An 18,946-nucleotide genomic window follows, 5' to 3' on the forward strand; every position below is an offset into this window, starting at 1 on the left:
AACGCTAGTTTAGGGTGTGAGTTGAATGAGGAACAGGATATTTATATAATTATATGTAATACAATAGAAATATTTTGTGTACATTTAAATGCATAAGTATAATTAAAATATTTCTTAATTACAGCAGGAAAATTAATAACCTTACAGTGGAGTAATCCAGCCAAGTTCTCGAGATAAAGATCCCCAAAATTGTGATAAACCCTTATAATGTGTTTCCTCTTAGTATGCACTAAGAAGATAAAATATTACTGCCATGGCAATCCTGCCCAAAATGTGTTACTGGAATCTAATCATAAGGAACCATCAAAAAGACTCCAGTTCTACAAAATAACAGCTTTTCCACTTCAAAATGTCAAAGTAAAGAAAGACAAAGAAAGGCTAAGGAACTGTTCCAGATGAAATGTGAGATGGGGGGACACTATAAATAGACATGACAATATGAAGTTTGATCTGAAATTGAATCCTGGACTGGGAACCAAAAAAATTACCTGTAGTTGACTGTAATTTGGGCATTTGCCAAAATTTGAAAATGGACTGTAGATTAGATAATAGAAACGTATGATGTAAAATTTGCTAGTTTTTAATAATTGCGCTAAGATTATGTAAGAGAATGAATGTCTTTGTTCTTAGAGATTACATCTGAGGTATTTAGTGGCAAAAGGGGCATATTGGCACCCACTTACTCCCAAATGATTCTGCAAAAATAATGTGTGTGTATGTACATGGAGAGTAAGAGAGTACAAATGGTATAGCATTGGTGAAACTGGATAAGGAATCTATGGCACAGTTAATAGATCTCTTTATTGCCCGATTTTCCAGAGCCTTTCTAGGACGTATGTGCACTGAGTTTTAAGAGGCACTTGCTATGCAGTAAGCATCACTTAGATTCACATTGTTAGAAAACGCACACATTGGGGAATGTTGAAGGGAGCATGGTTCTTGGGAGACGATATAGAAAATTGATGGGATACACGAGATATTTGGTAGCCAACCCAAACTCCTGCCAGAGACATTTTTGGAAAGTAGGTTTCTAGCCCCTGCCCAAAATTTGTCTCAGCAACGACAAAATCCAGTTCAGTCAGCAGAACCCCATCCATTTATTTACACTCATATTTAAGGTAGCATCAAAAGTTAACATAATTCGGGGAACTGCAACTTGGGGAAATAGCAAGAAAATTGGCATTTCAGACCTATGCTACCCTTCTCTTTATGAGACGTTTTATTATTCAGATGGGTGGAGCCATGACTCAAAGACATTTTCTAAAAATGCATTTCCATAGCCCGTTGGAAATGAAAATGCCCTTGAAGAAGTCTTAAAGTATTTTGTATCACACACTATTCATGGGATGCATTAAACAATGCCATCTTCTTGGCTGAAGTATAAGAAAGTCTTCTATGCAACTACTTCATTTGAGAGCCTGAGCTTTAAAAGGAAAGTGAAGTGTAATTTTCTGAATATACTTGTGTGAAGTTTCTTTCTTGGCTTAGTAGTATTGTACCCAAAGCAATTCACCCGGCATTAAACTGCTTCAATCTGAACTTCATTCAGTGGATTTTTCGCAGTATAAATTCACGGTGTCCAAAGCTGTCCAAAGCTAAAGGCAGCACATCTGTAAGAAACTGCCAGAATCGGTGGGAACTCACAGAACTAAGAAAAGGAAGTCTTTTGAAGAAAGGAAAACCTTTCTTCTGTCCCGCCTTTCTAACTCCACCCTCTTCGGTACCTAGAAAGTATCCTGATTTAGACTTTCTTATTTTACCCTCCAGAGTGGAAATCCCACTTTATTCTTACCATGTTGCTTAATTCAGTCAGCATGATTCTGTTAACCTTTGACCCATACCTCTCAGTCGTTCTGACTTAGCTTTGTCCATTGGACATTTATTTGAAAGCAGAAATAGCATCATGTCATTTAGAAAACTGGAAAAATAGAGGTCATGGGAGAGATCTTACGATACAGGGGGTTTAATTTTCTGTAAGGAGTAGAGTCATTATAGAAGATTGAGCAGAACCACATTCTTAACTAGAAATTTTAAGATGGCTGCCAAATGTTAACCTTAAAATACGATGATGATGATGGAGGTGGAGATTTTTTGAGCAATGACTGAGGTCTATCTAGGCATGGTGCTACATGCTATATAATATTACACTGACTTGTTTGATCCCTACAACTGCCCTAACAAGTGTAAATACATGATTTTTTACATGAAGAAGCTGATGCTCAGATAATAGCTTGTCTGAGGTCTCACAGGAAAGTAAAGGAGGAAGCTGGAATAGGAACCCAGATCCTTTATTCCTATCACCTGTGTAAGTCTCTTGGAAACACTCTGTGGTTCATTTTTTTAAAAGCAGCTTTTTTGAGATATATTTACATACCATACAGTCCATCCAAGGTATACAATATATGGCTTTTAGTATAATCGCAGTTATTAATTCATCACCATAATTAATTTTAGAACATTGTCATTATTCCAGAAAGAAAAAACCCATATCCCTTAGCAGTCATCTTTCAATATCTCTATCCTTCCCCAACCCTACATAACCACTAATTAAATTCTGTCTCTATAGATTTATTTATATTTACATTTTATGCAAATTCATTCATACTATTTAAAGTTCTTTGTGTCTGGTTTCTTTCACTTAGCATAGGTATTCTGTTTTTTTAATTACTGTAATTTAAAACTAAGAGACATAGGTTTATATAAAAGTCATGTGAAAAATACAACATTCCCGTATACTCCTCTATTTTTGACACTTTGCATTGGTGTGGTACCTTTGTTTCAATTGATGAAAGAATATTAAAATATTCCATTGTCATGACAGAAACATTCTTCTATTTGCATAATCACTGCAGTCCTTGACTACCACAGGGTTCACTATGTTATACAGTCCCATGTTTTATCCTCAGCTTTCCTCCTAGTAACATGCACCTACTAAAATTTCCCGATTCAACAGTGTTCACACACACAATTCAGCGCTGTTAATTACACTCACAATAATGTGCTACCATCACACTCTACATTTCCAAACACTTAAAATAAACCTAATTAGAAATTCTGCACAAATTAAGCATCAGCTCCCCCTCTCTATCCCTGTTCTATTCCCTAGTGACCTGTGTTCTAGATTCTAACCCTATAAGTTTGCTTATTATATTTAGTTAATATTAGTGAAATCATACAATATTTGTCCTTTTGTACCTGGCTTTTTTCACCCAACATAATGTCCTCCTACTTCATCCATCTTGTGGCATGCATCAGGACTTCATTCCTTCTTTCAGCTGAATAATATTCCATTGTGTAGATAACCCACATTTTGTTTATCCTTTCATCAGTTGATGGACACTTAAGTTGCTTCCATCTTTTGGCAATTGTGAATAATGCTGCTATGAACATTGGTTTGCAAATGTCTGTTGCGTCCCTGCGTGCCTGGTTTCATTTCTGGGTATATACTAGTAGTGGGATTGCCAGGTCACACAGCAATTCTATACTTAGCTCCCTGATGCTCCCTGATATCCAGGAGGGTTCATGCATTAAAATTATTTATTGATTTTAAGTTGATGTATCGTCTTCTGTTTTTTGACTAAGAAGCCCTAGCCAAATACAAGAGAGATATTTAAGGCTGGGACAAAAGCCACCTGGATTTTAGACCCTCCCTGATGTTGGCTATTAAACAAGTTAGCAGCAATTTTCTGGAGCACCATTTCCTCATCTGTAACTGAGTATAGTGGTTTCTGCCCTATCTTCACAGGATTAAGTGAAATAATGTATGTGATAACTTGTTATATTTTCAGTGAAATGTGAAGCATTATTCTTACCATTGCTAGTTTATTTCCCTGTGGAGTCACTAAACTATGCCATTTGGGCTACTTCTCAATGCTCCTGAGAGATCCCTTCAAATTCTCATCATTCGTGTGGGAGGTGTTTGTAAAGATATGCCCATTTAAGCTTGTGTAATTTTAACATGTGGCCTGAATCTCTCAGACTTAGTTTCTAATTAAGGTGTAAATGTTTGCCTTTTATTAGGGAAGTTTCACCATGACCTCAGTATTGTGTAATGGGTGAGACTTGGTCTTATTTATTTTTGGTGGCATGGTGACATTATGGCTATGTGAGGACATGTGTGTCTTAGTGAGGCATACTGAAATATGTTAGGATAAATTGACAAGATGTCTGGGGTTTGAAAATACTTCCACCAACAAAACTTACAGAAAAATGAATACTTTGGGCAGAATCTTAATAATGGGGAATCTGAGTTCATTGTACTACTCTCAACTTCTGCATAGGTTTGGAAATTTCTCTAATACATTTTTAATTGTTTCTTTTACAGATGCAGATTTTCTTTTACAATCCAGATGACTTTGACAGCTTTCAAACCGCAATTTCTGAAAACAGAGTAATCGGAGCCATGGCCATATTTTTTCAAGTAAGTTAACGGTGGCTGAAGTACTTCAACCAGAGAGTTCTCTGAGTATTTTTTTTTAATTCTCCGAATTGTTCCATGTTTAATGAATACATCTGTTTTCTTGTTCACACCTGTCTAAATGAAAGATATTTCATATTGTCTAGTGTGTGATTTAAAATGTAAATAAGTATGTTTAGAAACATAATGAAAGTTTTTGCATGAATTATTCTGACTTTATTGCTACTTGACTGGTGCACAGATTGAAGAACACATTTGTCATCTAAGTTACTTCACTGCTGAAGCATTTTGAACAAGTTCCTTTAGCATATTAAGAGGCTGATGTAAAAAAAAAAAGGTGGTTTTCTTTGGAGCAACTTCAAAATTTGACATTATTTGCAAGTAGATTAATAAATAGCATCAGTCACTTCTAAAGAGACCTCTTTTCTTCCCCTCCCAAAAATCCCCATGGTAACTAAAGTTTTTATTGAGACCATTTCCAAGTCAGTGCATTTTATAAACTCCCATCCTTTCATTTTCTCTCTTAATGTGTTTATACAATGAATCGTTCATAGCGCGTAGAGCCAGTCCTTGCCTCTTTCCGTGGGGAATACTGTCCAGACTATTTAATAAGTCAAATTAAAGTAGTGTTGATCACTGAGTACCTTACCCCAAGTAACCTCAAGGAGGCCTGGTGCTTGTGGTGTGAAGGTAGCCCTAGCAGGAGGTGAAACACTTGTCTTTCAGCCTTAACTTTGCATAGAGGTGTTCCCTTTACCCTAGTGCGGTCGGTCGTAGTGGAAGATTATGTTTGTCTGACAACTCAAAGGGATATTTAAGGATGTCAGAACCTTCTCCAGCATAGGTGTTTAACATCTGCCTTTGCAGGCAAGCCTCTGTCTTTAAGATGAAGCCAGCCTTGTCTGGGTATGGTAATTTTGCTGCCCTTTGTAGTGGTGACTTGTAATTCACAGTTCTCTCCATTGCTTTCCCTTCTTCCCAGTGCCCCCCCCCTGCCTTCTTCTTCCTTCTCCAGGATAGAGGCACAAATGGGAGGTTATATGTGAACATTTGAAAAGCCAAATATTGTGCTCACATGTTAAAAACAGTAAGATCACCAGCATTGGTTGTAGCGTTGGTTTTTGAACTTTGGGTCACCCCTAGTGGCAGGCCATGAAATCACGTCCCTGGATTCTGACCAGCTTGTTTGCTGGTTTACCACTTGGGGTCTATCTGGACCCTTCTGTTGCTAAACTATGATTGGTTTGCCTTTAGCAACCCTGGGGTTACTTAAACCACTCTTCAAAGCTCCCACTTACCTTTTTCTATCCTTGTCCTCTTGGCATGCTGCTTTTCATGTAGTAGAGTCTGTGTCCTGTAGCCCAACACTCAAATCTACCCTTGCCTCCTCTTCTGTCATGCCCTTCCCCAGCCCAACCAGGTCCTACTTTAGAGGGCACCTCTCTTATAGAGCAATAAAGTGTAAAACTGTATTTATGCATACTGGAAGGACCAGTTCACAGCTGTCTACTTTCTATTTTCCCAGCTCTATAAAATCTTATTTAATATAAGACCAATTAGCACCTCAGACAGGCAAGTTGCATTGGTGTGCATACCAGCAGAAACCTCAATGTAAAATCTAGGTATTGTTTTTAAGTACACAAAGAAATTTAACATGTATTTTCATCTGTTAAGTCCTTCTCTAAAGGTTAGCTTGCTATCCTATAGACACAAAATAGAGGGTAGATAATATAAAATAGAACAGTTTTGTTTCGTTAGCAGCTGTGTTGAGCTGCTTCCTCTGTTTTCCTTATAAGTTCACACTATACATTTATACGTTTGGGTTCACGCTATGTCATGCAATGGAGAGAAAAACGTATAAATCGGTTGTTTTTTTCAATTTGGCAGTCTAGTTAGTGTTTTGAATCTCTCTTTAAGAATGAAATATTTGGGAGTTTGGAATTTCTCCCCAAAATAGACAAAGAAATTTTGGTATATATATGTGTGTAGTAAATTTCCAAATTCAAACCTGACATCTCCCATTTTGGTATTCAAGAAGTAGTTATCATCTATTCAGCACTGATTCTATGCCAGGAGTGGTACTAGCTACATAAAAAATAGCATAATTTTTTTTTTAAGAAAGCATAATTGGCTTCTGCACATCAGGACCTCATTGTCACAATCGTGATAATGGCTAGAAAGAGGTGAGGAAAGAAACTCCTCCATTTGTAAAGAGGCTGGGCTCTGGTTTGGTGCTCATAAACCCGCATGTCCTCTACCTGGAGTGCCACGATACGAATGGCCCAGAAGCACACACCCAGGGAAGGCTCAGTTTGGCTTTAGATATTGGTACCCTTGCTGCTGACTTATTTCATACACTTGTATAATTTTCTTACACTCATGTACCTTTCGTTCTGAGTAATTTGGGCACTTGCGTCTTCTAGGCCATCGGCTCTGGTGAAGTTCCTAATGTTCCCAAAGCACCAAAACAAGCACCGTCAGAGGGCACTTGATCGAGAAGGAACCCCACACGGGCCTAGAGGAGAGGTCGCCTACAGGTGGCCCTGCTGTGGCTCACTGCTAGAATTTGTTCAACCCATATGGCATGTACCATTCTTCTCTTCTGTGACTTGAGCCTCTTTGTACCAATATTTTTTTTTCATCTTTAAATTTCTTTCCATAATATGACAACAGCCATTTGGTTTTCCCTAAGGTCTGTAGTTCACTCATTTGGTCCCCTTTCATTTCTGCCCTTATTTCATCATTGAAAGGAAACTTCAAAACTCAAATGTTTCACAAGTTACTAACCCATTCTTTATATCATGTCTGTGCTACAGACTGCTTAATTATTTTTCTCCATCTGGAGAGACTTAGTAATTAAATGAAATGGCAGCACCTGGGATTATTTATAGACATTGAGAAGGCAGAAGGAGTTCTTGATGACTCATCCATCCAGGGCTGGCTAGGAAACCTTTTTCTCCATTCCCTGCATTTCACCTACCCCGACCCCCACCCCTCACCAAAGGTAGATGTGATTTGTCCTTCGTATAAACTCCTGTGACTCTTAGCATTCCATCTTGTCTTAAAAGCTGTTACTTTACTTGCTTGCTTCTGCCTTTATACTGTGAGATCTTTGAATAATTGTAATAGTGACTTATTCATCTCTTGCAAGTGGCTAACACAATAGCTGGGTTGTGCAAATACTTAACTGAATTCAGTGGAAATGTATTTGGGCTCTCTTTTTTCGTTGGAAGGAGACATACTGATAGCCTGTCAGCTAAGGAGTGTAGAAACAGACACTATGAGTAGGAGGACCTAAGAATTGTAGAATATAAACTCTTTGAGTCTGCAGTCCATGTCTTATTCTTCTTCTTTTTGTATCCCATCCACACACCCACTTTTCCTTCTCTCTAGCCTTCATCTCAGTTCCTTGCCCTTAATTGATGCTTAGTAAATATGTTCTAAAGGATTAAGCTAAAGGAAACTTTTCAGGATCCTACCATACCATTCGGGATTTGTTTCTGGTAAAGCATATGTCTAGGTGGCTATGAAAGGTTCACCTAAAAAAGAAGATAGGTATATCAGAAATGTGAGACTCTTGACATAGGTCCAGTAATTTTCACACAGTTTTGCAGGAGGAAAAAAATAACATTGAACATGAAGGGTGTGAGTCTGCTGATTGATTGAGGATGGTAACTCTCTGACCTAGTGCTCCACTGGGTCTAAAATGCCCTCAAAAGGAAGTATCTCTGTTTACACTTGTAGATGTGAAAAAGCAACCAGGCTTTAAAAATCTTAAAAGTGGGAAACGGACTTGGCCCAGTGGTTAGGGCGTCCGTCTACAACATGGGAGGTCCGCGGTTCAAACCCTGGGCCTCCTTGACCCGTGTGGAGCTGGCCCATACGCAGTGCTGATGCATGCAAGGAGTGCCGCGCCACGCAGGGGTGTCCCCCGCGTAGGGGAGCCCCACGCGCAAGGAGTGCATCCGTAAGGAGAGCCTCCCAGCGTGAAAGAAAGTGTAGCCTGCCCAGGAATGGGGCCACCCACACTTCCCGTGCCGCTAATGACAACAGAAGCGGACAAAGAAACAAGACAACAAGATGTAGCAAATAGACACAGAGAACAGACAACCAGGGGAAGGGGAGGAATTAAATAAAAATAAATAAATCTTTAAAAAAAAAAATCTTAAAAGTAGGGAAGTGGATATGGTTCAAGCAGTTGGGTGCCCGCCTACCACATGGGAAGTCCTGGGTTCTGTTCCCAGTGCCTTCTAAAAAAGATGAGCAAGACAGTGAGTTGACATGATAGGCTCACTGGTTAGCTGACGCAATGAAATGATGCAATGAAGAATAATCACAAGGAAACACAATGAGTGACAGAACAAGCCGGCATAGAGGTGGCTGGCATAGAGGTGGCTCAAGCCATCGGGTGCCTCCCTCCCACATGAGAGGTCCCCACTTCGGTTGCTAGTGCCTCCTAAAAAGAAGATGAGCCCACAATGAACAGACACAGAGAGCAGACTGCAAGCGCAAAACGACGAGGGGGGTGGGGTAGAAATAAATAAATCTTTAAAAAGATTAAAATCTGAAGAAATAAATTTTTTTAAAAATCTTTAAGTAATAGTATATTCACAGGCTTTAAAGATGTGTTCTAGTGCCAGGAATACCTGGATATCTGTGTCTCTGAGTGTATTATACTTTTTCCCAACAAAATGCTTTTATCTCAGTACATGGTGGATGGAGAAGGTTGTTTGTGTTATTTTTGCCTTTTTGCTTTCTGGCTTGCCTCAGTCTCTTTCTTAGATTAACCTCATAGGGTCACTCTGCGTTAGCAGATGGGTTAGGTTTTGTATTTCAGTTCACTCTAGGTATCTATGTGTGTTTCTTTGCCCTTTTTTTTCCCACTCCTGCAGTTGATTGCATGTCTGTGCTTTTCTTCCTCTTTCTTCCTTTTTCTCCATTAGACACTCGAAGTGAACGAAAGGAAATGATTTTATTCATTCATGCATTCATTTGCTAACAATTTTTCATTCTACAATATTTATTAAGCAACTTCTCTAGGCCATGCACCATGAAAATTGCAAGCGTATCCTCAGAATTGTATCCTGCCCTGAAAGCAGTGGGGCAAGAGTAAATTTTGAAAATAGATGGTGTTTGAATTCTTTCTTCAAGAGTAGCATCATTTGTCATTGGGAGGTAAAGGAGGATGGATCAGGTCAGGCAGATACTATATGAAGAGAAAATCCAAAAATTATATTTTGTGTATAATTTCAAAATAATAAATGTTTCACTTGAAGTATAAAATGAAAATGAAGTTCCTAGTTCTGGGTTTCAGAATTGGACTCTCTTTTCACCATTTTTCTTCTTCCTTCCCTTTGTCTATAAAGCAAAACACCACTATGAAAGCATAAATTATCCCTTTCGTTCAAAGCGACCTAAACTGATTTTTTTATTTTGTTAACTGTCCCTGAGGAGTCTATAATTTTCGGGGTGTGTTGTTTTGTTTTGTTAATGAAAAATAAATTTTCTATGACTTCTATAGATCTATTTTTTGTGTGTGCTTTTGATTTTTTTGGTGGAAAAGTGAAACTAGAAGTACTCCATAAAAGGGAAAAAATGGAAGAAATTAGAAAGAGATTGGTAAATTTACCCATCTACCTAAACCCTTACACACACCAAAAACCCATATAAACACCAATAGCAATGTTTATCTCTAAGAACATGTAAGTGTGTGTTGGGGAATGGCAGGGGATTGTTTAAAAATTCCATTTTAGACAGTTTTTCAGGATATTTGCAGTAAACTAATATGATTATTAATTTATTCCTTTCCAGTTGCTGCTGTTTGAATATTATCCTTCTCATTTTTTCCACATCCTTGGTTTTATCCAGTTATAAGTTCAATTCTTTCACTACATTACCTAGAAATGCAATTTCAGAATGTTTTGGGTTGATTAAGAAGACTTTTTTTATACACACACACAAATTAAAATACATATGTTCCAATTAAAACTATTCTAACAGCTAATTGATTTGATAGGACTTACCATTAAGTGAAGGCCAGAGTCATTCTTAATGTTCATTGCAATTTTGGAATAGATTGGTGGATGTACAGCATTGAATTAACGACCTATCATGTGCTTTCAGTACGGCTTCTGTCTGCAGATGGCCTGTAATTCAAATTTCCTCTTAGTGGACATTACAGGGGACTATTAATTATTGGCAAAGCATTATATAATTAAGCAGCTTTGAGTTCTTTGAATGTGACCATGTGAAAATCTTTTTTAATTAAATCATTGCACTTCAAGGACGGTTACCAAGTCCTTTGCTTCTATACATCACTGAACGATAGTTTAGAACTGTTTTGACCATTAGTTCTAATGTAAATCTTAGAACCTGATTGCCAGAATCTCAGAGAGGATACAAGGAATGCTTCATGATACCCCTAAATGACAGATAAGGTCACCTCTGAGAGGTTAGGTGACTGACCATGGTCCCATGGACCTTGGGAATCTACCAAACCAAGAATTCAAGTTTCATGCCTCCCAATCCAGCTGTCTTGTTTTTCCTGGCTTTGCTTTCTCTGGAGTGTGATCTAGTAGGATGCCTTAGCTGATAAGGCCTCTTGGGAGGGTTCCATACATAAAGCATTACATCCTAAAGGAATAAGTAAGTGGCAGTTTCCCTCATTCCAGCTGCACCCCCCCCCCCCCCCCAATAAACTAGTTGAAAGATGTTTCTAAATGGAACACAGAAACTGCTAATAGACACCAATACTGATAGAGGGTTGATCCATGTGAAATGCTAATGACAGTGCCCACTTCTCATTTTGGTGTTTTACTCTTCTCATGGGACTCTCTTGAGTTAGCTGTTTTCATTACTTCCATTTTACGGATGTGGAAGCTGAGGTATGAAGCTTTTTTCACCATAAATTACCCAAGATTATACATGTCAATAAATGATGGAACCAGTATTTCAAGAGTAATAGTATATCTCCAGGGTCTGTGCACTTATTGGAGAACCGAATCAAAAAGCTGGGTTTTTTGGCTGCAGAGAGTAAAGGAAGAAGTGGACATCATTCGCTCCTGTTGTTATCCTATTTATAAGTGCTCGAGGGCACCTCTTAATTTTGCAGGTGCTGAAAAGTTATTGTAATGTAACTTATGATTGTGTTCTTGTGTTTTTGCTCTTTTCTGCCCATAGTTAGAACCTTTGATCCTATTCTAAATTATCTTGGGCTCTGTGACTGTTGTTAGTTTTTAAATTTGATGGCAGTAGTTGTGTTCACTTTCCTCCCTTTTATTAAAAAGCCATAAAGAATATTGAAGGAGTGGTGTGAAATACATAAGGAGAGTGTGAGTGAATTGGGCAAAGATTCGAGCAGTCATTTATTTTTTTATAGCAGTGTGATCAATGTGGAGCAAGGGTGACTTTGTCCCCTAGGGAACATATAGCTAAGTGTGGAGACATTTTGATTCTCTCAACTGGGGGTGGGAAGGAGGCGCTGCTGGCACCTAACAGATGCCGGATGCCATTAACCATCCTACAGTGCGTTGGGCAGCCCCCAACAACAAAGCGTTATCTGGCTCACTGTCAGTCCAAGGCTGAGGAGCCCTGCTGTATGGTTATCAGCTAAATGATTGAAGACACCAGAGTGTTACATTTCAGTCGATGAGGGCAGTCAAGGCTGTCTGGGTTTTCCTGTGGGCTGATGGCCATAGAAATAACTGATTATCCCAGGCTTCAGAAGCCCAGTAGTCCCTGACCAACCATGGTTTGGTCTGTTGGGATTCCAAGATAAGACATAAAAGATTTACATGCCAAGGTCTTTAAATCTCACCCGTTTCTTGGTATTCAGGTCCACTTTGACTTCCTTAAATTAAAGAGCTCACACGGGTGTTTGTTCCCAGACGCTGCCATGATTTCCAAAATCAAGACCAATTTATAGGGAAGCGGACTTGGCCCAATGGATAGGGTGTCCGCCTACCACATTCGGGAGGTCCACAGTTCAAACCCTGGGCCTCCTCAACCCATGTGGAGCTGGCCCATGCTCAGTGCTGATGCGCGCAAGAAGTGCCCTGCCACGCTGGGGACACCCCATGCACAAGGAATGAGCCCCGTACGGAGGGCCGCCCAGCGTGAAAGAAAGTGCAGTTTGCCCAGGAATGGTGCTGCACACACGGAGAGCTGACACAGCAAGATGACGCAACAAAAAGAAACACAGATTCCCGGTGCCACTGATAAGGATAGAAGTGGTCACAGAAGACACACAGCAAATAGACACAGAGAGCAGACAACTGGGGAGAGGGGGGAAGGGGAGAAAAATAAATAAAAACAAATATTTTTTAAAAAGACCAATTTATAAAATACCCTTTTATGGGAAGCGGCTGTGGCTCAATCAGTTGGGCTCCTGTGAGGCCCTGGGTTTGTGTCCTGGGGCCTCCTTGTGAAGTCAGGCTCGCCCCCACACTGTGGAGAGCTGATAGCCCATGCGCTGTGGAGAGCTGACGGCCTGTGCATCACAGAGAGCTGATGCAGCGAGCTGACGCAACAAGAGGAGACAAGCAGACACAGAAAAAATGCACAGTGAATGAACACAGAGAACAGATAGCAAAAAAACAAGCCTCAAGGTGGGGGGATAAATAAATAATCTAAAAAAAAGAAAAAAAATACCCTTTTAGACATAAGTAAACAAAGGTAAGAGCATGTACTAACTCCTTTGAATTCAAAATGAGGGAAAACTGGTTTGAAATATTCAGAGATCAGTGAAACTCCTTGTGAAGCTTATCTGTCTCAGAAAATCACAGCACTACACTGTTCCCATGGCATTGTGGAAGTATCTTCCCAGGGCAGGATTTTGAAGCTGTTTGTGCTTGTCGATTTCAGAGGTTTGTTATTTTACCTTTTGAAATCTTTGTACTATCTGGCCATCTAGGCGTTCCCCAGAGAATTATTAATCATCTCTAACTATATTAATCCCCGATGCTACTCACGCTGTGGCACTGCTACATAGAATTCCCCAAACTAGAAGTAGCTTACAGTCCTCTTTTGATTTTGTGTTGAGGGTTTACATTGACATGGTTTTGTTTTGTTTTTCTCTCTGTCCACAGCATTTTAATAAGTCTTATATGTCTCTAGCCATCTGAAGCCCGGGGCTTCCTTTCCCCTCAGTTTGTTCTGGATGATGCCTGCCAACCTCTGGAGTACCTCCAAAATCTACACTCCCAAAGTAGATGCCGTGTATACCGCGTCGGCTCTATTTTAAGATAGACCAGTTTGTTCAGATATTTCACATTTGGTGAAAATCCATTTAACTGTCTACTTGATTTATTAACAAACTAGGAAGAAACTTACTTTCATGTGTTTTAGGACACATTTTATGATCTTCCCAATATCCCCTGATTTCTGTAAGCTTTGATCTTGTTAACACTGTTATGGTATTTTTGAGGAACACACTCCTGTGGTTTGTGAGGGATCAGGAGGCAGAGACTATTTAGAAAACTTCCATAATAGAAATATTTTATTCCCTTGCTTTTTAACTTGCAACAGGTAAGCATCTACATGTGATACAGTAATAGGCAGAGTACTTGGAGTTCACATATTTCTTTCCTATGACAGCATAGCTGTCTTTTGAGAAAATTCCTAGCATTGAATCCTGTTTTGTGTTTCCTTGGAGGTCTGAAACATTCCTCTGCAATGACTTGCCTGAACACATTTTTACATCAGAATCTATTTTTCGTAGCTCTTCGTGTTCTCTGAACATAAATACATGTTACATAATTTGGGGGGGGGGGGTAGGGGATGGGATTCCTAGGCTGCTGAACATAAAATGATAGAGCTAATTTAAATCATGCCGATTTGGAATTTGGGTTTGTTCAAAGTTGAGGTAAGCCAGGACTGACTTTTCATTTCAAGAAAGCAGTAGCCAGGCACCTCAGTTTTACAGATAAAATCACAGAGGAATGGGGGAAATGCTTCCTCTATTGGTATGAACTGGCATCACCAACCCATTTTATAAAGGATTCACTTACTATCAGTCCTGTGGTTCTTACAGAGAACTCTTTCATGTTCGCATAAATGGGTTTGCTGAAGAGTACTCCTGAAATCACAGTACCAGTAATTGGTTTGTACCACTTATAATGAAATAAAATTATTTATCTCTGAAACAATGCCCAGGCCTGGCTCTTAGATAAATTAGTGTCAAAGGCTTCTCAATCTGAATTACTGAGAACTTACTCGACTCTCTGCAGACATTGTTTTCCGTGGTAGTTCGGCACCCTTGAACGCCATTCTAATGAGGGTTCAGTGAATTATTTCTATTTTTAGATACTCTAAAGGTGGCAGCCAGGCTCGAGTTCTTTTTTTCTTTTTTAACTGAAGTGATTATAGGTTTTTGCGCCAGATGCCTCAGAAATGCAATAGCGAAAACAAAGCCAATTCCTCAACCTTTTTAAGAAAGGAAATGAATAGCGTCATATCTAAATTTGGTACCCCAGTTACCCTCTTTTACTTATTTATTTTTATGGCAGTTAGCCTAAAGCTTTTTGGTTCCTCTATATTTTGAATTTTATAAGATAAACTCATCCTACCAAAACAGTTCAGGCAGGTATATTCCCAAGTCTTTTAGAAAGAGACTTTCAGTTTTCAGTTCTCTTTTAATATAATAATGAAAACAACAACAATAACATAAGTATAGTAATAGGTGGTATTTATGGATTCTGGTCACGGGTGAGACCCTCTGCCAGTTCTACCAAGTATTCTGAATGCATTATCCCATTCAATGCTCATAACAGCCTTTGAGAAGGAGATTCTGATTCCAGAATCTTCGCAGAGTGCTAGGAGTCATCTTTGTTTATGAAACCAATATCTAGGAAAGCCATTGAAAGGGTTGGGATTTTAAAGTGAGATGTTCAATGCTAAAATTCTGACTTGCCACTTACTGGCTTGTTCCTTTGGATAAATCTATTTAATCTGTCCCTACCTCAAATTCTTGTTCATAAAATGGGAATACTGATATCTGCTTGATTTGTTGTGAAGATCAAATGAGGTCTTGTATTTGAAAGCATTATGAAGATTTTAAAGCAGTTTATAAAAATTGTTAAAATAATAACAGTTTTGATGATGACAAGTACTTATAAAGACTACAGTTGAAATGCCAAGATAAACTCCCCATATCCCGAAACCTGGATCCACGTTAAAATAAACATATTTCTTTAGTACAGCAAGTATATGCCTCTTCCCAGCCTCCTTCCATTTTGGTGAAGGGTGCTTCAGATCTATGATTGCCTTCGCTGTAAGACAAGTCTCTGAAGTTTTTAAGTGGTTGTTATTGGTGCTGTAACTCCGTAATTCAGGAGGAGGTAACCAAATTCAAATTTCCTCAAGGAGCATCTCCATGTCTCTCTTTTTAAGAGGAGCTAAAGAATTCATTCTAACACCTTGGATGGTGAAATAGTTACTTAATAGGAGCTGCCGATTGAGAGAGACAAGTAACAAACTGACAGGGACCTGGATGCCAGTAAATGGTGGTGAGGCCATCTGGAAGTTCAAGGGCCACGTCAGATTTGCCCCTAGGCTCCAAAGATTGCTTAATCCCTCTCCTGAGTTCCTCTCCAGCTTCAAAGGTATAAACCAGGCAGCCTTCTGGGGCCTTATTTGTGCTTATCTTTTGTGGGATCCCGCATTAATGTCTTCTTAGTTAAAGGCAAGTCCAGCGATAAGGCCAGGAACGTTGGAGAATCTTAAAAACGATGGCATGGGAATTACTGCGGTTCATTTCATTAGTCTCAGTACTTGATGTGGACGGAAAGTGGGTGCTGCGAGCAGGAGGGCATCCCCTTCTACGTTTGTCAGCTGGGACCCTGCGTTCCCCCTCATCTAAAGGGATGAGGTCACCCCGTGCACACAGGCCCTCCCTCCTTCGCCCTTCTTCCCCTTGTCTAGCTTTTTTTAAAATATGTATTTAAATTTTTATGGTGGTAACGTGTATACGAAACAAAAGTTCCCATTTTAACCACTTTAAAATGTATAATTCAGTGATTTTAATTACTTTCACAATGTTGTACTACCATCACCATCCATTACCAGAACTTTTTCATCACCCCAAACAGAAAGTCTGTGCCCGTTCAGCAAAAACTCCTCCTTCCTTCCTCCCTACAGCCCCTGTAATCCACTTTGTGTCTCTATTTATTTACTTTCTCAACATATTTCATATAAGTGAAATCATACAATACTTGTCCTTTTGTATCCATCTGGCCTTTGTCACCCAGCATGAGTCTTCACGTTTCATCAGTATTGTAGCATGTATCAGAATTTCTTTCCTTCTTACGGCAAACATTCCATTTTGTGTATATGTACACACACACTACACATTTCATTTATCCATTCATCTGTTGATGGACACTTGGGTTCTTTCCACCTTTTGGTTATTGTGAATAATGCAACTATAAAGGTTGGTTTACAGTCTTGTTTTTCAATTATTTAGAGTATATACCTAGTAAATACCCAAACTGTTGGAACCACCAAACTGTTTTCCGTACCAGCTGCACCATTTTACGTTCTCATTAACAATTCTCCACATCTATTTCTTCACATCCTCACTAACATCTATTTTATTTTTCTTAATAATATCCACCCTAGTGAGTATGAAATAATATCTCATTTTGGGTTTGATTTGTGTTTTGCGAATGGCTAACGATGTTGAGGGTCTTTTCAGGTGCTTATTGGCCGTTTGTATATCTTTTTTAGAGAAATATCTATTCACATCCATTGGCCATTTCTTAATTGAATTGTTCATACTTTTGTTGTTGAGTTGTGGGAGCTCTTTATATATTCTGAGTATTAAATCCTTATCAGATATATGATTTCCAAATATTTTCTCCAATTCTGTGGGCTTTTATTTTTGTGATAATGTCCTTTTACGTACAAAAGTTCTTACCTTCTTTCTTAATTCCTTTGCAAAGTTGTGGAGTCACTGTGGTATCCTAGAGAAAATGGCCAGAGAATTGTCACCAGGGAGCTTTCATTCCTTCCCCTATCCACAGCCATACCACATGCATAGTCATCTGCAAGCACCTTCAACTAAGGACCTTTGCTTGTTTGACGTTAACATTTTCATACCTCCTCAGAGATACTGAACAAAAATAAAGGCGGATTACTTGAGAGTCAGAATGATGAAGGAAATGGACTCTAGATCTAGATTGCTTAATTAAATTATTTTTTAAAAAGATTTATTTTATTTATTCCCCCCCGTTGTCTCCTGTGTCCATTCGCTGTGTGTTCTTCTGTGTTCGCTTATATTCTCATCAGGTGGCACTGGGGATCTGTCTCTCTTTTTGTTGTGTCATCTTGCTGTGTCAGCTCTCCGTGTGTGTGGCACCACTTCTGGGTGGACTGCGGTTTCACACAGAGTGGCTCTCCTTGCGCAGGGGCCACTCCTTGCACACAGCAGGGCTGTGCATGGGCTAGCTCGCCACACAAGCCAGGAGACCCTGGGTATTGAACCCTTGGACCCTCCTATATGGTAGGCAGACGCTCTATCTGTTGAGCCACATCCACTTCCCAAGATTGCTTAATTAAATTCTAGCTCTTCCATTAGTAACAGAGTCAAGTCAACTTAAGTCAAGGTCACTTGACCTTTCTGGACCTCAGTTTCCTCATTTAGAAAACGGGACAAATAATAACAGACCTACCTCAGAGGGTTGTTCGTGACATTTGTATTAGTTGATACAGGTGAAGTGAACATACACCTGATACATAGTAAGTGTTTAATAAATATTAGCTCTTGCTGCAAGTTAAGCAATAATGTGTATTGTTATATATGCAGTGATAAAAATTAGTCACCACCCCTCCAGCAGTTATGCCATGGGAAGGGTGATTGACCTGCCAGCCAGGAAGGAAAGCAGCATTGTAAGAGAGGAAAAGCATTCTCACTTGACCGGGTTTGTGATGAGTTTTCTATGACTTTTTAAAAAATTTCTCTCCAAACTCAGTGGGCTGAGAGGGCATGAACCAGTGATTGTCTATAATAACCACATATTGGTATCACCAAGAAAGCCTCAGATAAATACAGGGTCCCACCCTAGACTTGGATATAATCAGTCTGAGAGTGGTCTGAGCATGATTATTTATTTTTTCAATTTTTAAAAATCTATTAAAGTATATCACTCATACATAAACATACATAAACAATAAGTATATAGTAATAGTTATGAACTTACAAAACAAGCATACATAACATCATATAGGACTCTCATACCTCACCCTACCACTAATACCTTGCATTGTTGGTAAACATTTTTAACTAATGATTAAAGAGCATCATCGAAATATTACTGCTAACCAAAGGGTTTTTCCCCAACCCACCCTATTATTATTGTTATCTTTATATCATTTATATGTGACCATAAATAATAAGTGTATAGTAAAAGTTGTGAACTTACAAAGCAAACATGCATAACATCATACAGGGCTCCCATACATCAACCCTCCACCAACACCTTGCGTTGTCGTGAGACATTTGTTACAAATTATGAAAGAATACTGTCAAAATCT

The 18,946-nt window shown here is 39.1% G+C and overlaps 1 protein-coding gene across 4 annotated transcripts in view; it reads left to right on the plus strand.

The window, feature by feature from the left end:
* Positions 1 to 18,946, plus strand: part of PTPRG (protein tyrosine phosphatase receptor type G) — a 698,663-nt gene that overhangs the window by 477,495 nt on the left and 202,222 nt on the right. For all 4 annotated transcript variants that reach the window (XM_058288185.2, XM_058288182.1, XM_058288184.2 and 1 more), the window contains exon 5: positions 4,325 to 4,420. In XM_058288185.2, coding sequence (XP_058144168.1) covers positions 4,325 to 4,420 — 96 coding nt within the window. The remainder of the gene's footprint in view (positions 1 to 4,324; positions 4,421 to 18,946) is intronic.

Source organism: Dasypus novemcinctus, chromosome 26, assembly GCF_030445035.2.
Source record: "Dasypus novemcinctus isolate mDasNov1 chromosome 26, mDasNov1.1.hap2, whole genome shotgun sequence".
In the NCBI taxonomy this organism is placed as follows: domain Eukaryota; kingdom Metazoa; phylum Chordata; class Mammalia; order Cingulata; family Dasypodidae; genus Dasypus; species Dasypus novemcinctus.